We start from the raw sequence: 25099 nt of genomic DNA, 5'->3' as shown, positions 1-25099 counted from the left end.
ATAATCATGTGAAAACTTTATTGAGTCAATGAAATGTGGTTGAACAAAAGAGGAAAGCGATCCTCAAATTACGAATAGTAAATTCAATATATTAATTCTAGCTTCTTTTTTCTTACATCGTTAAATACTAAGGATTGTATAAATATATTTGCATTTAAAAACTGTACTCAATTTATTCGAATTCCTCCAGTCATTATACATTTTAGCATCAAATAAGCATAGATTCTTGCAATGTTTTTTATTTATTCAACATTCATTAATTAATTTAAAGTAATGATCATTCCACTATGAAGGAAATACAAATTTCTAGTGAAAAGGCAGAAAATCAATATGGAATACCTTGAATAAAATATAATTACATACCCTTTTATTAATTCTTAATAGAATTAATAATTACATAGACTTGGGTGCAAGAATTATAAATGCACTCTATCTTAGACATAACAAAATATAGTTTCAGATTTAATATGAGACAAGAACACTATGAAGAGACATTCGGGATTTTTGTGAAATTCGTAGTGATAACCTTAAAAAAAAGCGATCAAAAGACTACATTGATTTAGATTTGATGCATTTAAAAACTTAAATGCGTTATTCAAAATTTCAGATTTTTTTTTCTTTGCAAAAATAAATAAATAAATAAAATAGTTTTTTTTTAGGTTCAGGTGGTACCGAGGGCATTGGGTTGTTCAACCCTATGTCATGTATTATTTCCTGATCGCGCTCCCACCCCAGCTTCATGGGGATTTCAGGGGTGGTATTTAAACCACTGTTAATAAGTTTTAATTAGTCGCATTCTTGAAATCAGCATACCATTTTTTACTGTGTAATCGTCTCACAAGAAACACAGGAAGGAGGCGTTTCTCTTTTTTTAATAGTAAATTGCATATGCTTGGAAACATGCATAAGGAGAAACTTGTATAGGCATCCTGTTTCCTATGGCAACAGACACGCGAGGCGATATGTGAACAGGGTTAATATTCTAAGTAGTTTTGTTAATGTGATTTGTGTATCAATTTACGCGTAATTTTACCATTTATAAGATTTTTTTGTAATTTAAAAATTCTTACAGGTGATGAGCCTAAAACAAATTTAACAAAATTAATATCACAGAATAAATAAAGTGCAAGGTTAGCCATATTTTGAATGTTAGCCCTTATTCGGCTACATTTGTGTAAAATAGCAAAGTTTATTTTTTGGATAGCATCATAGCAAGATGGCAGAATCTTCTGAATTCATTTGTTTGTTTCGTTGAAAGTTAGATTGAATTAACATGTTATATTGAAAACATTACAAGTATAACAATATTGAATGGTGCTTTTTTTGCAAGCTGAGGTGTAAAAATCAGTCGGAAGTAGAAACCCGGAAGTCTTACGAAGAATTTTAACCCTTAGCGCCACCTGTGCTTACTTTTACACGGTCAACCATCCATTGGCAAGTATGGGAAATATCCCTGAAAATGATCAGAAGGCATATCATAATTTTGATCCTCTGCAGAAGGGATTGATCCCCCGACGACCAGCGTGTGAAGTCAAGTACATTGCGGTAGACCAGTTAAACGAGGACAGATACCACGCCCCTACTCAGATTTATCAAAGTGATCACCCACCTGCTCACTGACCTCAAATAGTGATGCTTGACTTCAGTGTTCCATTGAGAACCATGTCTTTACGATCAGTGCGGGACCAGGTAGCTAGACACATTTTATCAATTGTTTCTATTACTTTTTATTATTTTACGGTATCTAAACTTAGTAGCCCATCTTGCTCTCCTTTCTTTCTAGAACATGACATGAAAACAAACTTCTTTTGCACAAAATCAGGCTAAAAAAAATCTTGCATTTTTAAAACTAGTTATTCAACTTTGATTTGGTTACAAAACAGCTGACAAATGTGTGTTACTTTTAGGGCTTTTGAAACCTACTCATGCACTCTAGAGTTAGCACTTGTGAGCTATCTAATGACCACAATGCACTGTATAAAGTAATTTAAATGACTTGATATTAGAACTAAAATTCCTCTGCAAATGTTTTTAAGTTCATACACACTTAATTTGCTAAATAAATGAAACTGGAATTTTATGCTCTGCACGTAGATGACAGGCCCTAATTCAAAAAGGGTATTTTTTGATGCTCAGTACAGACTAAAGAAAATTCTCTAATTGCTAATCAACTCATAAATACCTTCAATATATGTAGTAAAACTTTAAAAATTCACATAATTTAATCTGCACAAAAACTAAATCATTTTGGCATTCTCTTCTGTCTCTTAGGTGGCCAATATTTGGACATCTAAAGAAGAAGCGAGGTTTGACAAAACTCAGGCCATTTTCAATTTGGCCTAGGAAATAAGATCGTCCTATTCCCCAATGGCTTTCATAACTGGGTACTCTAAACTGCTTACAGTCGCATGAATCACTGAATACTCTTGGTCACTGAATACTCTTTTGGAGATCACAGATTTGGTCACAAGGTGCTTGAGTATAACAAAATTTAAAATATTTATTTCTTTAAATCAAAATTTTTTTTTTTAAATTTCTATTATTTATATTGCCTAAACACAAAAATTGCACTAAAAGAACTGAATTAAAAACTAATTGAAATTGACCAAGACAAACTTGCCACCACAAAAAACTCATCTATTTTCAAATATGTCTTGGCCACCTTAGAAAAACATTTCAGAAAAATGTTTTCCAAAGAAAAATCTTGACCAAATAGCATAAAAAATTGGTAGCTATGCAAAACACATAATATATTGATGTAAACTTTACATTGATTAAAAGACTTTACTCAACACTACATTACTTTTGCAACAAACTAATAATTCTGGTATGTAATTTCAGTGTGTTTTGATTATAATATAGTTATTTCTACCCTTTCTTTCTTAACTTCCTCAGAATTATTAAATATTGTCCTTAAATAAAATGTGTGGAAAAAAGAACATATTAAAGGTTTAATACTATAAACATATTTCTCGAATAATTCACATACTTAGGAATGTATTCTTAAAAGTTAGTATTTGCACATAAAAAAATTTTAAGAACTAAGCAAAAAATCAAAATAACAAATAGATGTTTATTCAAGATTAGAAAAAATACAGAATATATTGTAGTACACAGTTTTTTTTTAATACAGATTTTTATATGAAATTTCTATAGAAAAGGTGCTATATTCTATTTCATTAGAATTTATTTATCTACATGTTTACTGCTAAGAAGATTGTAACAGAATTGTAAGAAATTAGAATTTATTAAAATTGAAATGTTTAAAATATTTACTAAATGAATATAAACTAATCTATCACTGGGCATTAATTCTCTCACTCTCAAAAAAAAAAAAAAAAAAGAACAAGTGAAGCATCAATAAAATTGGTCAAGTTTTTACTATTTGTAGAGATAAAAAAGCTGAATTGGATTTAATACTGGGGAGCAAGAATTCATCTTTCTTTGTTTTGCTTTTTCCAAAAAACTTATACTCTTTGAGAAAATGATCTAGCGTTTTAAAACAATTTGATGTGGTGACAATGTTTTTTTTTCTCATTGAAATAAAAATTTATATGAAATATGCTTCAGTCAAACAGAATGCTGTGAAAATGAATGATAAATTGAATTAGTTAATTTTTTTTTTCATGAAGTTTTTAATCTGTATTGTAATAGTTCTTGATCTTACAGAACCATACTTGAAATATTTAAAATAAAAAAATAATGAAATGTAAAACTGAATTGTTAGGAAAAAAAAAGAAAATTCATTTAACTCAAACTGAATCAATTCAGAATATGTTTTTACAGGCTTTAGTTCAGAGAGGGCATCTAGGTTAGTTTGTCATGAAAAAAAAAAAAAGAACCCACATACTACTATATTATTTAGTTGTTAATGTATGGTTATAAGGCTGAAAACACATAAAATTAATTTCTTTTTAAAAATTTACTGAAATTGTCTATTTATATTTAAAAAAAATTTCATTGTGAATATTTTGCCAGTTATTCTTCAATATCTGGAGAAAAAAAATTTCAAATCAAAATCTTCCAATCTTTTTTTTCTTTCATACAATATTTATTATTATTATTAAAATTTCCTTTAATTTTTTGTTACTAACCACATATTTATTTAAACTTACATTGTGAAACTTGTAGCAGTTGCCAACCGTAGAAATAAAATCTGTAAAATAAGAGCTTTCCAGATTCAATGTGAACATCAATTAATATTATTGGCGATCGAAATGGGCTGCAGGTGGCGTAGAGCAGAACTCTTTTCCTATGGCAACACTTCACATGCTTTCCCCATTAGCGTGTGGAAAGTCATAGAGGAAGGAAGTACGTTAGTTTCTCTCTTGATTTTCATATAGATTAAAATCTTTTAACTTGAAAAACTATATGGAACTGAAAACTACATTAAACATAGTTCTAAAGAAAAGTATCACGGAAATTTTAGAAAATATTTTTATTAAGTAAAAAGGAAAAATATTAAGAAAAGGGAAAATATCGTAGTACATTCCTATATAACTGAAAAAAGGAGGAGAGCGAAGGGAGAAGGGCTAAAGGCATGAAACCGGTCTCTCCCCAGATGGCGTATTCGAGTGCTGCGATCGCGAATTGTTAACTAAAGTAGTAAATTTTCATTTTTTAAACAGAGGTTAAATTATTAATTTATTTCTTGATGAAAACTAGCGTCAATAAAGATTTTACAGCATCTAATATATTACTTGTATGCTATGTAGTTATGAAAAGCGTAATAAAAATAGTTTATCAAATTCTTTTTTACTCTACCTATATAAAACAAAACTTTACTGTAGTTGAAGGTTTCAAAACACTTATAAGTATCACATTTATTAGAATATAAGGAAAATTCATAATTTTTTTTCTCCTAATTGCCACAATTCTTCATTTCTAAAAATTAGTAAAGAAAATCACAATTTTTAAATGTTTTAGAATTTACAATTATATAAAAGCTTAAGTTAATTAAATAAACTTCTACTACTTATTAAAAGTATCTTTTAATATAAATGAATTATTTCAATCTATGGGTAATGGGTATTTTTAATTCACAAACAAGATAAAATTAACTACATAATGCACCTTTATATGAAAGTCGCAAATTTTATATTTGCAACTTAGACAAAAACCAACTATACATTGCTATTTGAGTTTTAGTAGTGTACTGCACTTGTGATGATCCTGCTCACTAACTGAATAGGAAGATTTCTATATCGGCACCAGCTCTAAAAAGTTGCAAAATTTTGGTAGCCGGAATTGGCAAGTCAGAAATTAGAAGAAAAAAAAATATCACAAAAAGGGACCAACTTGAAGGATATAGCTTCAAATTTGAACTACAAAACTTTTTAATATGAAAAAAAACATGCCAATTTTAGTCAGCTCGAACAGGTACTGAAACAGAAATATTCCCTGTAAGTTTATTCTACATAATTAATTACCTCAGTTCAATAATATATAAAAAGTGCATAAAACTGCTTGTGCTTCTAACTTTAAAATTATTACTAATTCAACAAAACAAGTAATTTCAGCATTCATTGTGCTAACCACTTATGTAACAATAAAATTAAATATATTAAAATTAACATGAAATATAGCATGAGCAAGAAAAAATCAAGTATATTGCTTTAAATTTAGTTTGAATTACAATACATAGATTAAAAAAATTCAAATCAAAAGAGCATATTAAAAATTATGCTATTTTATACTAACATCAATTATTCTTTACAATTATCTCTAATAAATATTAAAAGCATGAACAAATAAGTTTGTTTATCTGCAGAAATGTAAGGAAAAAATTTCCAGTATCAGAAAAAAAACCATTCTGATATTAATTAATAAATCGTATTATAATTTCCCTTTAATAATGAACAATAGCTACACAAAACTGTGTAACATTTTTAACAATGAAATGGAATTTACACAACCAATATAGAAATATAATTTGTCCATCATCTCATTTTTTGCTAAGTAGCGAATTTTAACTAAATCTTAGTAACTATCATCTGCCTAAACGACTCTGCCAAGTGGTAAATTTTTTGTAAGCAGCTTGCAATAAGCTTCGCATATGATCACATAACTGCAGAGGGAGGCAATTCCTACCAAGTTTTTCTTGAAATGGTTGCAGTTTTGCATACTCAAACCTTTGCAGACTTGCTTGCATGGCCAGTACCTTCTCCTCTAATTGAGATGTTGTTGTGGGAAAGCAACACCAGAAATGCCGTAGCAATTCTGATAAAGCACAGTATAACTGTTTCATCTCCACTTGAATTTCTGATGGAACAGTATCTTTCAATTGAGTACCATCAAAGTTTTTCATCAAGGAACCACCTGGTATCACTTCACCTAAAGCAACAATGGCAGAGCTTGGGGTAAGAACCGAGGGCAAGTTTGTAGACCAATGATATATTGAGTTATTCAAACTGTTAACAGCCATTACAACTTCCTCAGCAGAAGTACCTTCATTATCTAATGTAGGAATGGGACCACTAAGATACCGACTAACCTTAGTAAGATTTAAAGTGCTGGTATTTTGCTTATTATTTTCACTTAAATCTTCGTATTCAGTTTTACTTTCCATTATTGCTTTTTTAGATTCCTTTGCAGTGCTTGTTGATGGCATATTATTTTCCATTGCTGGAGGCACACAATTATTAATAGATGCTGGTTTCTTAGCTGCTGGAGCTCCGTCTACAGCATCAGGTTCAGATTTCTTTTTCATACAACTTTGAAGAACCATCATTGAATGATGGTTGAATCGTCTAATCATAGATTGATTAATTTCTTTTTGAGTATTGGTGGTATTCACAACAAATTTCGAAGCCTCATCAACCATATTATCTTCTTCAAAATGTTCAACATCCAAAAACGGATCCGAGATACCTTTATCGATTGCATTTTTTACATCCAGTTCATCACTTTTAGCACATTCTGAAAACAAATCTTTCGAATTAATGTGTAACCGGTCTCTGTGGAAATAGTGGGATTGGAAGAACTTTGTCCAAAATTCACTTTCAGAAATTTTATGAGGCACATTTTCCATGTGTTTTTTCTTAACTGCCGGATAAGTGCGAAATATTGAATCGATTATTTCAGGAGTAATATTATATTTGATACCACAAGAACCATCAGTTTGAGGGGCAATACCTATTAAAAAAGAACCAGATATTCCTGTTTCTTGATCTATCTGTTTGACAGAATTCTGAGGTTTCTTTTTGACATAATTTGCCCAGAATTCATCAGCTGTTATCACTTGAGTAACCACAAGGTCACGATAAAGCTGAAATAGAACTGGATCATTGGATAAAATGTGGTTTTTTTCTTCTAATTCTTTGTTTATCTTTCTTTTAAAGTTGGGAAGTAATTGCTGAAGAAGCTCTTTTACACCATTTCTGTCTTGTAATTGGTTATTAGTCCCCATTGGATTAACAAAATGAAAGGTAGTGGTGTCCCCATTATGTAACACAACTTGAAGTTGAACTTTAGACTTCCCATCAGGGGAAATTTTCTGCATTTTTATATCAGCATATTTGTAACTGATAGTAAAAGTATCTTTGCCATTAGGCATCCAAGCAATCCGCTCATTCATTAAATATAACGTACCCTCAACTTTCTTGTGATGGACATGATTCACCATCAATAATACATCTTCGGAAGAAGTACCAGGGGACATTTTCTTAGGAAAACTATATTTGAATTAAAAGTACTTTCAAAGAAATATAAATAGTTAAGAATGACAAAATTAAGTTAAGAATGAAAAGATCACACATTCAGAATGTAATTTTGATACATTGCAAAATCGGCAATTATTATTGTTTTATGGCTTTCAATTCATGGATGCTTTTAAATTAAAAAATATCAGCTTTTTAGTGATTTATTATGTGATCACCTTTACTCCGAGTCAAACGGTATCAAAATATTTATAAATTGTTCGGGTTTCACTTAACACGATATTTCCCATTCACAGGATGAGCACGCCTGACATGATATATTTCTAACAAAGACCTAGCCTTCGCATAACAACAGTATTTCTTGCTCTGACGAAAATTCTGCGCTTGTCGTCTGGCAGAAAACCGGCGGATGACGTCAGCTAAGGTATCTGACGTCATAGTTGTAAAAATAAAATACATTTTTTATGATGCCTTTAAGATAGAAACTGAATTTTTTGACCTGAAGAGTTTACGAAAAACGTATAGAAGAGTGTATAGCGTTAATTAAAAGTTTTAAAAATGTAGTACAAACCCAAAAGAGTCTTATTTTCTTTATAAATTCAAATTAGTGCTTAAAGTGACATCTATCGGTAAAAATTAACTACTGAATCATTAATATTTTTTTTCTTCATAATTTATGGAAACATTTTATAACTTGAAGTTATGCATAAGAATTAATTATTTCATCATTATCTAAAACTTTTCTTAAGCTCAGTAAAATCAAAATTTTCATATTTGCTTTTAAACCTTTGGGCTACCTTGGTCAACAGCTATGGAGAAAATTTAGAAATTTTACAAAACAAGCTTGGCAATGCAATCTTTCTCTTTTGGTTCCAAAATAATGGCTTCTCGGACTGTTTATTGTATTTGCGGTGAGCCTTATGATTCTGTGCGTTTTATGATTCAGTGCGATTCTTGTAAAGATTGGTATCACGGAAGGTATTAAATATGAATTCTTATCTTTAATAATTTTTCTTGTTGTCATCATTTGTTTTTAACCAAGCAGTCATGGTGATTGTACTAACCTGTCAATAATGCACTTCGAAATTTTTCTTATTATTAAATGGTTACAAATATAAATAGAACTTGATGTGTTCGAAATATATTATGAAAACATCGAAACCCAAATTCATATTTCTTGTTTTTATATAAATTAAAAGCTACTGATTGTTTTTTATTTATATACTCATATTAATTAGGTGATATGTGACTTGTCAGTGATTGATTTTCATATATTTAGATTATTATTTATTGTTGATTAATTTTTAAAGAATCCATTAAAAAAAATTTTCTTTTGTTAATTGTATGTGAATTGATAAATTTTAGAGGAATTTGAACCCATATAGTTTTGCATTTTTTAGTTTGATCCTTTTTAATTATTGAAACTTATTTTAATAATATTAAATCATTATCTTAATCCTTCTTCCTACCCTATCCTAATCTTCGATTTGCTGCTGTATTAGCATTTTTCAATAAATTAAAAAGAAAAAAGTTTTTTTAGTGTCACCTAACAAAAGATTTTCAAAAGGAATAGTTTCAGCAAATTAATGGAAGGAAAACTTGTATTTTAAGTGTCCTGAACAATTGTTGCTCAACTTCATTTTTAATTGGCTTTAATTTATTGTGTCACTCTTCTTTCATTTAACGTATGTTTTATATCATCTTCATTGGCTTGTAACTTTCATTTATTATTACGTTTTCGTTTTCTGATGTGTTAAATTAGTGTCTTGATCAAACCTATGACAAAATAAATCCTATATAGTAATTTTTGATTATAATAATTAGAGTGGTTAGTTTTTTTAGTAAAACTTGCTTAAGATTTATGAAATTATAAGATTGTTTTGAAAAATGTATATAATTCTTTTTTTTTTTTTTTTAAAGTTGTGTTAATGTTAAAGAACATGAGTCATTAGACATTGAAAAATATCATTGTGTTCAGTGTCAAAGAATTGCTGGGCCTTCTATTTGTAAGTATTAGTTCTTTATTTAATGTTTGTCAATGTCATTTATTAAAGTGATTTTAATTTGTGGTGTTAATTTTTGATTAAAATTTTTTATCTTATTTTAAATGCTTAGATCGAGAAGTAAAAAATTATCATCGGCATGATTATGGTGACTGTAATGCAGATGGAAAGGTATGTTAAAGTTTCTAGACCTGTAAAACTATATTTTACTTTTTCATTACTTTAATATAGGTTCGCTTTATTTAAATTGTAATTATTCACACTGACATCAAAAAACTTGTTTTGTATTGTAATTTGATAGCTTATTATTTCATTTAATTAATATCATTTTTGTAGTAATAGTTTTTATCTTACAAAATGACTCCATTTTTATATTCAGTAGAATAAAAAATTAATTAATATTTCTTTTAGAGTTTACCATTTTAATTATATCTAAGAAGAAGCGACAAATTTTCCATTGTTTTGTTTATATTGAACATAAATCATAGACTTATATATTTTATGTACATAATATATAATATTGGCTGGAATAGTACATATGATAATAAAAGTATATACTATTAAAAATATTTATTTTCTCATAACATAAAATTCTGGAAAAAATTATTGGAATCAAAGCTCATATTATTTAAATTGAAAAAAAAAAATTTTTTTTGTTTAATATTATATGTTATGTTAATACTTTTATTATTTCATTTGTATCTTTCTTAATGTATTAAAAGGGTTAGGACATTATTACTTGCCAGCTCACTATAAGCCATCAAATATTTAAGACTAGTGGTTAAATTTCACATTTGAAAATATAGAATTTTAAATCAAAATTTCCACGGTTAAATTATCATGCCTCAATGAAATGGCACTGTATATGAAAGTGTTCTGAAATCAAGCTGTAGCATTTTTTCGCTGTTATAAGCAAATATTGCTGGCTTACCTCTGGTTACTTATTTAACATATGGTAGCACAGCTTCTAAAAACATTGAAACCTCAAGACAAGTTTATTTCGTTTTAATACAGTACAGAACCCGTTATCCGGGAATCAGAAAACCGGAACGAAATTCAATAAATTTTCCCGCCATTTTTTTAAAATTTTTTTTTCTTCCCTCATACAATTTTAGGATTTTTCTTTCTTTTTTGAAAGATGTTTGCCTTACCATCATTTTGGAAATAATCATTAGTGTATTACTTCATCGTTTTTTCTTCTTTTTAAGATTATTTCGAACTATTTTTGTTTTTTTTTAGTTGGGTTAAAACGGCTTTTTGTATCGGTTCAGAAAACCGGAAAACTCAGTTATCCGGAATAGCGATGGTCCCGATCGTTCCGGATAATCGGTTCCCTACTGTATTATTTTTATTACAGTGTATATGTTTAAATTTTTATATTTCTAAGTTTTTTTTTAAAGTTTCAGTCAACAAAAATTTCTACATACCACATTTATTAACATTTTAAGAATTATTGATATTTTTCATGATTAAATGACAGTAAGCAAATATTTTAGTTTGGCTAGCATCTTTGGTACTAAAATTTCATTTCTTGGTATAAAGTATTACTTTGATGTTAATATAACAAGCCAACCTCGAACCATCACTCCTGCCTCTTCTATTTCCCCTAATGTATTGCTTATAAAGCTTGTTTTAACTGTCTCGTCACAAATAATATTTTTATAATGTTACTAATACCTATTTAGATCACTTTTTAAACTTGCTAGTTAAAGAAGCTGTCTATGATCCAGATTCTGCCATTTATAGCTCAGAAATTTTATCGACATTTAAAAATATTGAAGTTTATTAATTTAAAAGAGTGGGAAAAACAGACAAGTATCTTTTGATGCTAATGGTGATGAGAACAATGACGATTTGTTAAAGTCTGAGGAAGATGCCTCAAATATCAGGTTTGATGTTTAAGCATCAGTTACTGAAAGTGATGAATGATTGATTGATGAAATGACTGTCAGTTCAGGAATGGTTGCAGAAACTGAACTGTTCAAAACCTTTTCTGTTAAAATATTTTGCTATTTAATGACTGAATATTCTTGTTTAGTTTTAATAAAACATTTCAAACTAGTTTAAATTTGCTTGTAAACTATCTTTAATGTTGTGCATGTTTAATGAGAACTATATGAAGTTAACAGCACATATTATTTTGGTTGAAATTTAAATTAATGATTTAATATTTTGCTACAGCTTAGTTCAACATTCAGTATGTGGTTATTTGGCTAAGCTACTATTCATTTCATTATGAGTATTAAGTTTGGTTTCTGTGCTAGTCATTTAAAATTAAAGTTAGTAACTTGATTTTTAACTTTTAGAATTTTCATGTTACCTAAGCACTGTTTTTTTCTATCCTGTTTTTATTGATGAAGCTTAAAGCTTTTCATTTTATTTTCATTCTAGTGTATGGTAATTAGAAATATAGTATTACAATTTTGTATTTAAATTTCATTCATGTGTTTATAATTAATCCATAATTAAAATTAAAAACTTGATTTTTTAACTTAAAATATTTTGATATTAACTATGCAACATGTTTTTTATTTTGATTAATATTAATAAAGTTTCAGGGTTTGAACAAGGTAAAACATTTCTTTGGCATAGAAGCAAAAATGGTAATACTGGAATTTATATCTAACTAAATTAGACACCAAAAAAAAAAAAAAGTTAAATGCTTAGATGGATTTAGCTTGGAAAACATATAACACATAAACTCAAACACAAACTTTTTTTTAAATAAATGAATATTTTTATGTAATACCTAATTACAATATATTAATGTAAAGAAATTTAAAAAAAAAAACATAATTTACATTTGAAAATAATCAGTAGCCATGAAGATGGGAGTCATGCAAATAAACAACGTATGATTCTGTTCTATCATTATGTAATGGATGCAAAAAAAAAAAGCTGTTTTAATTGTTGTTTAGTTACTCAATCGAAGAAGAAATAGTACATGAAAGTAAAATAGAGTTAAGAGTTTAAGAACCATATGTTTTCTAAGGGAAAAAAGTTGTCCACTGTCTTAAAAATCCATATAAATAGAGAGTTTAAGAGGGGACTGTCCAGAGGGAAGGGAATGATCTATCATCTTTTATGTAAGGGGTTGTCACCATGCCCTTATACCTTGACTGAAGAGAAAGAAGACATGAAAGTTTAGAAAAAAGTGAACAGAGATAAACTTTGAGACTGAACAGAGATAAACTTTTGGAAAACATATTCTTCTTAACATATTTGGAAAACATATTAGAGATAACATATTTGGAAAACATATAATTTCTTTTTGCATTCTAGCGAAAATTATTGTTTTTATGTTCTCATTCTAGCCATTTTCTGAGGAGGGGGGGAAAAGAAATCATAGCTTAATCTTTGTGAATTTTAAAGCTTTTAATTTTACTTTTATTCTTGTCTATAATAAATAGAAACTTAATTATTATACTTCTGTAATTAAAATTTTTTCATGTGTAATTAACTTTTACCAAACATTGGTTTTTTCACGTTATGAAATCTAAATATATTATAAAATTGTTTTGATAAAATCTGAAATGTATTGTTTAAGCAAAAGGAAAATGTCAATTTTCGTATTCAATTTTTAAAAAAAATGTCAATTCGGGGTTTTATAATTATTTAATCACTTTCATTTTATTTTTATTCTTGTCTATTATGTGAGTTATTAAAATTGTAATTCTAAGGTTTGAAGATTTGTAAAACCTTTTTAAGTTTCAATATTTTGCGTAAAGCATAATTAAAATTGCTGTTAGAGTTTTATTCAATCCTCACACACAATTTTTAAACAAAGCTGTTAGCAGCAGCAAAACTTCATTTACAAATTTTTATTAAAATTTCATGAAGTTTCCAATTAGGAAGTCCTGATTTTTTACGATATTTATAATTGTAACAAAATTATTAGAAAATGTTTTTAAAATTTTCTCAGCAATAGAAAAAATGAATAATTTGAGGTTGCAAGTTTTATTCTTTGAAAAATCAGCCATAGTCAACAAAATAATATGTTAAGATTTTTTTAAATTTAGCACTGCACTAAGTGTTAAGAGAATTTCGAAATTAAAATCTTGTATATCTTTTGTTGGAAATAACTTTTAAACCTGCTTTTAAGTATTTTATAGTTTATTTCATAATGTCTATAATATTAACATATGTTTTTTCTTTTAATTAATATGCAGTCAGTAAACATTCAGTTGATTTGTTTAAACATTATTGATATTTTTTTTAAAGTTGTAATATATAATATGTCTATAAAAGCCAATGATTTTCACTTTTAAGTTTGTTTGGAGAAAATATTTTTTTTAACCATTAAAATCAATATTATAGAATCATAAATTAATTCTGAATCTGAATTTATAGCACTAATATCCATTTTTTTAAAGTTTTTTTTTATTAAATAACCAGTTTATGTGATTAGCAATTTATTGACACCATCTTTTGAATTGTAATAATCGTGATCTTGATCATCTTTCTGAAACATCAGTGTATAATTATATTTAAATATTTTGTAGGCTGTTCAATCAGGAACTCCAGTCTTTGTTAAAGAACTTCGATCCAGGCATTTTAAAAGGTTAGTTGTATAGGTATATTATGGATTATTGGCATGTTTTAAAATTATTAGAAACCTGATTTACATAATTTACGTAAAAGAAAAGATATTATAAGAGATATACTGCTGTAATGAATTTTTGCATTCTATTTTAAAATAAAAAACGAAAATTAATATAAAGATCAGATTATTTGTTTGAATTTTTTTTTTATTGAAATGTTAAGATTTAACAAAACAACAATTATTAAAACACTAGATTCTCGTTTTTACAGGTTACAATGAAATTACATTTTATTGTAAGTCATTTGAAATTATTAATTGTTCAAATCTGTAATATTTATATATATGTTCAAGAGTCAAATGCTTAATCATATTTAAAAAAAAAAATTGCGTATCGCTCAGTGTTTTGGTAAAATTTAACCTACTTTTTTTAAGCCTAAAAGTTAGAATGTTTTTAGGATTTCTATGTATCGGTGGTTGTCAAGGTTAATATTCAAAGTGTTAGCATTGAATTATTATATGAATTATAATTTCTTTTATAGTGCAGAGGAAGTGATTATACGTCTTCGAGGTCCTCAACTTTCGCTTCCTTATTTAATACAACATGGATTCAGTAAACCTATTTTGGTGGATTCAAAAGTTGGCTTAGGAATACAAATGCCATCTGATACATTCACTGTTAGTGATGTTATGGACTATGTTGGTAAGAAGCAATTTTCTTCCCTTCAAGTATATATATATATATATATATATATATATATATATATATATATATATATATATATATATATATATATATATATATATATATATATATTTAATTTTTTTAAATTTTGTTAGAGGGAGAAATTTAAGTATGTCAAAGTATTAAAATTTTAAAACTAAAAATTTTGATGCAAATTTTTTTTTCATTTTAAATTTCTGAAAATATCAAATAAATAAATGAAATCAAATGTTAACTGCAATTAGTGTGCAATGTTTATTTAAATTAAATAATTCACATGCTTTACTAATAATTTTCTCTTTCTTCACTCGAAGTTTTCTACAGTTACTTAAAAAAAAAACAATAACTATAAAATAGGTGTAATTAAACAATGTAAAGATCGAACTGTATTTTGGTAAAATAATATTAAAGATGACATATTCAAAGACTCCAACTATTTCAAATTCTCCAATCGATGTTTCTACATGGTCTTGCCATCTTTTAAGGACTAAGGAAATTATATGGTAATTATCTACAGATAGAATTCTGATTTTGATTCTTTCACAGGTTTTTATTCTCATAATTAATGAAAGAAACACCATAATGTCCCAGCATTTAAAAATGAAAAATAATAAAAGGGAATCTAAAATTGGATTGCTGTGTTTTAAATTATTTCTATGCATACTTTTGAGTATATTTGACAGCTTTAAATTCAAATTTAAAAAAGAAAACTTTTATTTTGTTGAATTATAAAACAAATTTCTTTAAACAAAAAGTGTGCTCACTTTTCGATTTATAATTTTCCAGCTAAATATTATATATTCATATATATATAAAGACATCTTCTCTCCCATTTTTTTTAACCATATTAATTTTTCTACCTCCATTAGCTATTTCTGATAGTTAACTTATCAGCGTTTTGCTTTTAAATTAATTTATAATTGCCGTGGTTCCTAAACTTAAATTTTTTGTGATAAAATTGTTTTATTGGATTAATTAAAAAGTTGATGAAAATTTAAAATTCTAATTTTGTTTACCTACTTCAGGTATATGATGTATTAATTTATAAGAATGTTTGTATAATGTCTATACATTTTAATGCATGCATGTTTCTAAATACTATTTAAAACATGACATTTTTAAAAGTATTTGTGGAAATTGTGTATTTTATTGTATAAAAATAATTCTGCTTTTCAAATGGTCCTGCAAATTTGGTTTTAACATTGGTGATTTTTTAGGGCCTAATTTTCCATTAGATGTGATAGATGTAGCCAGACAAGATAATATCCGAATGCCTATGTCAGAGTGGGTTGAATATTTTAATAATCCTATCCGAAGCAAAGTTTATAATGTAATAAGTTTAGAATTTTCAAAAACAAGGTTTGTATTTTGTTAGTAATTAGCTTTTTTTTCTTTTTTTTTAAAAAAAACTCATGTTTTCTATGGTTTTTGTCAGTTACTTTAATGTAAATTTAATGAAATTAAAATGTATGAACTTAATATTTTTAAGACTTCTAAGTTTAAGATCAATTTAAACATCGGTAACATTTCTCTTGTATTTGCATGCTGTTTTATTACAGTTCCAATTACTCTTATAAAATAGCATGTAAATCAATTATCATATCAATATCAATTATCATTGATTCAACTAGACTTTGGAAATTATAGGCACTTAAGACCCCAGACTTCTAAATTTCTGGATCCCTTTTTACCAAGAGTATGCCTCTATTTAATTTAAAATATGAATTCTCTACCTCTTTATTCATATACAGTCAGACCTCGGTATAAGGTCACCCCCATATAAGGTCACTTTTCCAAAGTCCTGGCTCACTGAAGAGGAATTCTTTGTTACAGATTACCGGATATATGGTCACGTTTCAAAAATCGTTATCGCTTATAAGGTCCTTTTATCTGAGGCGAGCTCTTTTCTGACAAAAGCCTATTTAACATCCTTACAAGGCAATTACCCCTCTTGAGTTCTATGAAAATGTTACAGCCAATGAACAAGCTATAATTTCTGAAATTGTTTCACAAGTTGTGGACAGTGATTAATAACAGTGATCCTGAGACTGTAGCTGTAACCCAAGTGGAAGCCTTCAATGCAACAAATGTCATGCGAAAATTTTTTACAAACCATGTGGGAGCTGAGGAACATTTTGAGAAGTTACAAAATCTAGAAAACATTGTTCGAAAAATGAAACCAAAAACGAGACAGACCTGCATAAATGATTATTTTAAATAAAGTAAGATGTAATGTATGTATGTACACTTTGAGGAAATTTGTAAACAGCTTTATTTTAAATTTAAAAAAAATTTAAAAACCTAACTTCCTTTAATTTTTTGCTAAAAACCTAACTTCCTTTAATTTTTTGCTAATTCTATTAAAATTTATTGACTTAAATATTTAATTTATGGCCGATCGTTTGTAGTACCATTTTAAAAAAATCATACAGTGTACTATTTACGCGCTTAGTTGCGAACTGCTAATGAATAGGTTCAAAGGTCTCCCTGCTTATAAGGTCACCTTTGCGATGTCCCTTAAACCTTATATCGAGGTCTGACTGTATTAACGTTTACATTCATAATTTTGTTTTATCTGTTGGAGACAAAGCAAATAATTTCAAATCAAATATTTTTTATTTAAATTATCTAGGTGTATTAATTAGGACTGGTTAAACACACTGAATCTGGAAAAAGCAGCAATGTAGTTTGATACTCAGAATTATTCTAATTTTCTTTTTTAGCGTTTAATAACTAAAAAAAGAATTTGTTATAGATGTATTTATTTTTTTGATTTTATATATGTTTAATTATTTATTCAATTTTGCCTTTACAAATCTGCACTCAAGAATAACCCATCCCAAGCAAGGTATCATGACTTATTTTTTGTATCCCCTCTACGTTAGGGGTGCTTGACGCGCTATGGCTTGTAATCGTAATCAATTTACTCTCATCACCATATTTTAAATTTTTAATCTTTTCAAAGTAGTTTCTTAAATTTAAAATTGTTTTTAAGCTGTATATTTCACATGCTTTTATTATCATTTTAGATTAGCAGAATTGATAAAACCTCCTACCATTGTTCAAAAACTCAGTTGGGTAGAAAATTACTGGCCAAAAAATTCTGAAACACATACTCCATTTTGTCCTCAAGTGATGAAGTACTGCCTTATGAGTGCTCAAGACAGTTATACGGATTTTCATATTGATTTTGGTGGTACATCTGTTTGGTATCATATTTTACGAGTAAGTTATAGAAATCTGTAGAATTTGTAATATTATTGTAGATTCTTGTTTATTTTTCATTGTTCACTGTCTTTTACAGTATAGTCGCGATTGTTAAAATTTCCTATAAATCTGAGCTAGTGAAAAAAATCTGTCTTACTCCAAAATAATGACCAGCTCATACACAACATGTGAAATGATTACTGTGGTTGGTTTTACTACGATTACTATGTCTAGAAGTTGAAAACTAAATATTATGTGTTAAACACTGAAGAATGTGAATAGTGTGTTTAAACAAAAAACATTGGAAAATTATTTTAAAATACAATTTACCTGATGCAGTAATAGAATATTGTAACTTGATGTAATGCAGTAAATGTACTCTGACCCCCTAATGTAAATAAATTCACTTTATATATAATATATTTTTCAATTAAATACTGAAATTTAAAAGTTGCTTTATTTCCCTCTTGCTTAAACATTTATTAATTTTTAAGTTTTCGATGATACGAGTTTTCAAAAGTTCGAAGTTGGCTTGGTCCCATCCATCTCGAATTATCGAGACTCTACTGTACTTTCCAATAAAAATTATAAAAATTAATGAAGCCAAACAGCACTATGAAACAAAAGATCGCTTATTTCCCCTCAGAATTTGAAGTTGAAATTTTCTGTATCCAATAAACAATATTTTGAAGTTAAGTATGCTTTGTGAGAAACTACTTAAGTGAATGTCACTTTTAGTGTGCCTCATAGGTATAAGAAGATGGGTTTTGCCCTTTGAAAGTGAGGGTTTTGCCCTTTGAAAGTGAAATAATTAACTTTTTTTTTATTTTAATAAGGTAACATAAAATGTTTAATTTTGAAGATCACAGTGGATTAGAGATTAGGTGGTGCTTTAACTTAACTTTTTTTTTTAAATTTACTTCCTTTAGTTCAGTTTTCCTGCATTTTTTGTTTTCTAGAAATATTGATGTTTTCTTATCTCTATGATTCAATTATTACTCATAATCCAGTTGCTAGAAGATTTTTTTTTTTTTCATTTGCATTTTGGAAGATATCTTCAAAAAGTTGTTTTTTCTTTTAAATAAAGTTTTTTAAGTGCTTTTTGTTATCGATTCTGTTTAATTTCTTGAGCAAGTGAACAAAAAAACTTATAATACCATTGTAGGCAGAGAATTTAAAATATTATGCTAAATAATTCTTATTTTTATTCAAAATAAATATATTCGCATTCATTTGTTCTTTTTGTATTCCAACAAATTTCAATACAACCTTTCTTTCTGTTATGTGTTTGAAACTATTTTATGTGAGTAAACAAAACTGAGACCTTGATTAATTTATTTCTTAAAAAATAGTTCTTAAGCATTGATTTGCGTACTTTGACTATGACAATTAACAATTTTGTTTTCTTTTTTAATTTATTTTATTGATTAATCTAATTATTTTGATTCATATGTTCAAAAAATTTCAACGTGATTATATATTAGTGATTCGGTGAAATGGAATTTGATGACAATAATCAGCTAATTCCACTTATTGGCAAGTTTAAAAATCAACAGAAGCTGCATTATTATTTTAATATATATCAGATTTATTAAATTTTCTCTTAAAATTTGTTAAAAATAATAAACACTGCTATTTTAATGTACTTTTGTTAACTAGATACTTTATTTTTTTTTTTTATTATGAAAGGAAATTAATCATTTCTTCTTAATCAGTTTTGCAGCAAAAAAGTAACATGATACATGTTGTTCTTAATCTAACTATTTACTAAGTATTTTATTTTTAGGGAGAAAAGGTATTTTTTCTTATACAGCCTACACCTGCCAATTTAGCATTGTATGAACATTGGATGGCCTCATCTAATCAGAGTGAAACCTTTTTCGGTGATCAGGTTGATGTCTGTTACCAAATGCTTCTAACTCATGGGCAGACACTCTTTATACCAACTGGATGGATACACGCAGTTTTAACACCTGTAGACTCTCTAGTGTTTGGGGGCAATTTTTTACACAGCTTGAATATACCACTTCAGCTACAGTAATCTATATATTTTTAATTTATATAATTACTGATTTTTGATTTAATGGTTAGTCATTTTTTTAAAAAAAATTGTTTTTTATTTGAATTTTTCAGTATTCATGAGATGGAGAAACGGATAAATACTCCTGAAAAATACAAGTTCCCAACGTTTGAGACTGTTCATTGGTTTGCAGCACCACATATTTTAGATCAGTTAAAAGGTTATTTTCTCTAAATATTCATCATAGTTATTACTCTTATAGTTTACTACCTATTTATTGTATTGTCTATTTTATTGTCTACCTATTTGTTGTATTGTCCATTTCAAATTATTGTCTACCAGTAATTACCCCAAATTCCTTGAAACTTTATAGAGCTTCTTTGTTTGTCAATTTGTTGTTCTTTGCAGTTCATGGTAATTGGTTTTTGTTCCACCCTACTATGCTGCAGTTGTGCTGATCTGTTAGCTTGTGCTGTTTGGATTATTTTGTTAAACGGAAGCACTCATCTATGGTCCCCATATGGGGGTTTGGCTGGGTTGTACCAATCTTATTAAATTTATAGGCTAATTAACATGATTCATTAATGAGCCAATTTTGGCCTTTGTTTGCCAAAGACAATTTTTTTTAAAAGAACTTGCTGTTTATAAAACAAGCCTTAATTGATTTTTTTATTCATTATATTTTATATCTTGCCATGTACTTTTAACACCTCTGTATGGATATAATTACTATTTATAGCTATTTAGTAATTTCTGCTTCAGTTTATGTTATGCTCTAAATTGTTCAAGATTATAGCAGGATAAAAATCATTAAAAATGTTTAAAGTTGTGTTATTTTATTCTTAAAATGCCTTACTTTGAAAGAAAAAAAGGGTGTAGTTTAAACTTGCTTTGAATAAAAAAAAATTTCTTTCTTTTTTTTTTTTTTTGGATTTTGAATTTGTTATGAAGTAGAAATTTATTAAATATTTTTACTCTTTATTTCATGAGAAGTTTTGCTGTATCAATAAAAAAGTTTGTATTTTCGATGATATTATGAAGTACCAGGCATTATGAAGGCATTTCAACTCCAATTTTTGCTAATCTAATTTAACATAAGTAGCATTATTATTAATGTAAAAAACATTTTTTTTTGAACCAGTAATAATTGAATATTTAAAGGAAAAACACATTAATCCAAAAATTAAAATGGATTTCTAAGATTGTATCTAAATTGTATCTAAAAGAAATCATGGGATAATTGTATTTATTTAATAAAAGGGCATTTATATTTTTTCCATTTATTATTATTATTTCTTATTTTATTTAAAAAAAAAAGCATATTTAGTCTTATCTTCTTTAAGCTGCCTCTTCCCAAACTATTAAAATTAAAATCTCAGAAGGATGTGAACAGAAATTTGTATATTTTTTTTTTGTTCTTCCAATCAGTCAGAAAAGTTTAGATTTCTGTTAGATTTGTAACAGAAACAGTTGAATAAATTATTAGACTTCTATTTGTTCTATTACAAATTTACTTTTGTGTTGTAAATTATTTATTTAATATGAATTAAGGTTTTGAATGTAATTGGAATTTTTCATGTCATTTTAATAAAATGATTTATTAATTTAGGAAATATTTTTTTTTTATCTCTTTAGATAATAATGTGAGTAAAAGAGAATTAACTCATTTAGTTTCTGGAGCCAAAGCATTAGTATCAGTTCTGAAAATATGGAGTTCAGATAGTCAAGTAAGTAAATGGTTTTAAATGAAATCTTGCTGAATAAATCACTAGATTTCATTTTAAATGTGAGTGCAAACAAGAGTCTTATGTAATTTAAAACCTATCATTTTTTGTTTCTAGAATCATAAACATGATGATGTCCCTCCTGGAATAAATGTTACAAAGCTCATCAAAGACCTACAAAGGGAAGTTAGAGTAGCTGAGGTATATATGACTTATTTTTTATTTTTTTTAATAAGAAGATTTGTATTTAATATGTATAGATAGGTTCTGTAAAGATTAGTATACATATATATAGATATATTATATAAAGATAAGTGGCAAAAGACTTCAAGTACTTCCATACTTACGCTATGCAAACTCAAGTGGATATAGATAATTCAAACTAAAATAAATAAGAAAGTAAAACATTAACAGTCTAATGAGTGCTAATTGAGCATTAAAAGCTCACAAATGGCACAAAACTTTCACTTAACATAGAACTGGCACTTTCATGCTATAAAATTGGTATAGGTGTAAGCTCCTATCTATTTTACCAGAACATTCCAATTTCTTTAAAGATATTTTTTTTACTTCATAAGTTATTTATCTATTATGACATTCTACTTCTTTTACAATAGTTAAGCAACAATAATAGTGGACAACTTTTTTATCACTATTTTAATTTTGAAGCTACTGAAATCAAAATTTCGGTCCACATTTAAATAGCCTTTTTATTATAAAATCAGTACTTTATTAGATGCAATATAAAGATCAGTGACAAAATAATATGAACACATCTGTACTACTAACTCTATTTAAAAAATCTTTCTTTAAACAACAAATGTTTTGGAAAATTTTGCATGGCAAATCTTTTGGCATAGTTTGATAAACCATCTTTGAAGCTTTTAGAAATGGTGTCCTTTTTACTCATCCAGAATGTGCATAAAAAAAAAATGAGGGTGGGATGCTTAAATCTTTCCTTTTTTAATATCACTATAATTTTAAAAACATTACTGTGTATGCATCACAATCCTCTGGAATAGTTTCAAAATTAATAGTTTCAAATTGTAATCTAGAAATTCTCCTGGAATGTTTTTCTTTTTTTGAAATAATCTTTTCTATTGATCAATATAGCTTACATTATTAGGTTCTTAATTTTTATTAATGCTCTTATGTTGTTAAAATCTCTAGTGTTTCCTGTATCAACTGAAAAGATCATATCTATGTGTATATCTGTAAAATCTTCTGATGTATAACTTAGTAAAAATTTGGGGAATTTTTAATCTAGAAACTCGGAAAATGAAAAGTATCTTTTTTTTGTGGTGTTGGAAGTTTTATTTTGCTTAAGTTTGTAAAATTTATTACTTTTCTGATTTAATTATGGTGGTTGTTTTAGAAATACTCCAGTAGTAAAAATCCTCTGGTGGCTACAAGGAAGGCACCTTTGCGCCAAAGACGTAAGGAACCAGTACAACGTGCTGAAAATGTCATGAAAATGGTACGTTTTTCATAATTTTTTTTTATAACAATAAAAAGTTTGCTTTACTAATCAGTTGAAGGAAAATTTACTTGTTTAGTTGGAGAATTTCCATTTGCATATATCTATATTTGTTCATATCTAAAGAAAATGATTGACATTTTAAATTTTATTGTACTTCTTTGACACGTAATCAAACATGCAAGTTTTTGAATACTATAAAAATGTCAATATCAAAACATTGAGTTTTGTTAAAACTTCATAAACATTGAGTGGCATTTAAGTTAAGAAAATTTAGTTTAAGTAGTTTCATTTTACCAAGGGCTAGTGAATTCTCAAATGCCAAATTTGTTAGTGAACTTCAATAAATGTATTTGCAACACTGTTCTGTTTTATTTTTAAAATTGTCTTATATTTCTTTGTAAAAAATATATTTAATGGTCAATCATTTTTTAAAATTTATTTTACAATTTAATTTTTTTTGTATAGCTATATATTTCTTAAGCAATTTTACTTAACATTTACCTGATTAATCTTGACCACTGGTAAGTCAATATACTATCAAGTGTGTATTGTATATCTAAACCTTTTTCAAAATTTTGTAATTAATAAGCTAAACAGATTAAAATTAAGTTAACTGATTAAGTTAACTAATTTACTTGTCTTTACTATATATATATATATATATATATATATATATATATATATATATATATATATATATATATATATATATATATATATATATATATATATAAGTTCTAAATGAAGAATAAAACAAAGAAAAATTATAGACATATGAAAAAAAGGGGGTGGGAAATAATAAGTAAAAAAAAAAAAACAACAAACAATATTTTATTTGAAAAAAAAAAAAAAAAAAAGTGAAGTGTTAATTAAAAAGCCGGAAAAAAAAAGATATAATCTTTTCTTCAGCCCACACAATTATATCCGCAAAACAGAGTGCTTTCTGATATTGTATCAATAAAGCCAAAGCAAAATATATTAATACAATAGTGTGAGGAGCACTCAAAAAAATTTTTATTAAATAACTACGTAAAAATAAATATAACATGTAAAAACAGATAATAAAATAAAATAAAAAGAAAAAATAAAATAAAAAACATTAAAAAGGGGGGAGTATAAAGCGAGTAGCAAAATCATAACAACTTACTTGGACAGTTATTTTTCAAGAATGATTTAAAAATGTTTTCGCAGAAAGATTGCCAGATTACAAAATATGAAAACAAAAGATGAAAACAAAAGCGCAAATTGAGTGTGACCAAAGGGTTCTAAAGTGTCGTTCTTACTGCACTGCTGAAGTGATTTGTTATTCTGAGTTTTGATTTGTTAGTTACCAAGGATGGGCCCGAAATGGATGTGCACAAGGTAATATTATACTGGATAATTTTAAAAATTGATCATAAATAGTTTTAGAAGATAGATGTTTATTTAAGAAAAAATATAAAATAGAAAAGAGAAACATAAATTGCCTGCTTTGTAAATAATTTTAGCCGCGGAATTGCACGATATGGATTAGTACATAGAAAAATTATTTAAATTATCAAAGAAAAAATTTTAATAGATAATTTTTAACACGGATTTGCCCGAAATGGATTTGCACATGGAAAAATTAACAAAGAAAAAATTTTAGCAGATAATTTTAACCACGGATTTGCCCGAAATGGATTTGCACATGGAATTGTATAAATTAATAAAGAAATTTTTAGCAAACAATTTATCCACGGATTTGCCCGAAATGGATTTGCA

At 27.1% G+C, this 25099-nt stretch overlaps 2 protein-coding genes across 4 annotated transcripts in view; one reads left to right on the top strand and one right to left on the bottom strand.

Moving 5' to 3' along the window:
• Nucleotides 1-3053: 3053 nt before the first annotated feature.
• Nucleotides 3054-8107, bottom strand: Tfb1 (transcription factor B1). Its single transcript, XM_016072325.4, has one exon. The coding sequence runs from the start codon at nt 7658-7660 to the stop codon at nt 5990-5992; it is 1671 nt and encodes a 556-aa protein (XP_015927811.1). The 5' UTR covers nt 7661-8107; the 3' UTR covers nt 3054-5989.
• A 135-nt stretch (nt 8108-8242) lies between these two features.
• Nucleotides 8243-25099, top strand: part of LOC107454948 (histone lysine demethylase PHF8) — a 31386-nt gene continuing 14529 nt past the window's right edge. The window contains exons 1-13 of one of the 3 annotated variants that reach the window (XM_043040950.3): nt 8382-8636; nt 9579-9664; nt 9774-9832; nt 12220-12264; nt 14164-14222; nt 14744-14904; nt 16143-16284; nt 17955-18150; nt 19919-20169; nt 20266-20372; nt 21788-21879; nt 21994-22077; nt 23252-23353. In XM_043040950.3, the coding sequence (XP_042896884.1) occupies nt 8509-8636; nt 9579-9664; nt 9774-9832; nt 12220-12264; nt 14164-14222; nt 14744-14904; nt 16143-16284; nt 17955-18150; nt 19919-20169; nt 20266-20372; nt 21788-21879; nt 21994-22077; nt 23252-23353 (1512 nt within the window). In that variant the 5' untranslated portion in view covers nt 8382-8508. Of the gene's footprint in view, nt 8637-9578; nt 9665-9773; nt 9833-12213; nt 12265-14163; nt 14223-14743; nt 14905-16142; nt 16285-17954; nt 18151-19918; nt 20170-20265; nt 20373-21787; nt 21880-21993; nt 22078-23251; nt 23354-25099 lie in introns of all 3 variants that reach the window. The other 2 variants (XM_043040949.3, XM_043040951.3) reach the window with 2 other exon arrangements.

The sequence above is a fragment of the Parasteatoda tepidariorum genome, chromosome 2, assembly GCF_982258835.1.
Source record: "Parasteatoda tepidariorum strain Cologne lab strain chromosome 2, Ptep-v5.0, whole genome shotgun sequence".
Classification (NCBI taxonomy): Eukaryota; Metazoa; Arthropoda; class Arachnida; order Araneae; family Theridiidae; genus Parasteatoda; species Parasteatoda tepidariorum.
Note: the sequence above shows the minus strand (reverse complement) of the source record. Positions and strands in the feature narration are given on the sequence as shown.

Bases quoted from the DNA above. Each gene is read 5' to 3' on its own strand.
- Tfb1 (XM_016072325.4), bottom strand. From the start codon at position 7,660: ATGTCCCCTGGTACTTCTTCCGAAGATGTATTATTGATGGTGAATCAT.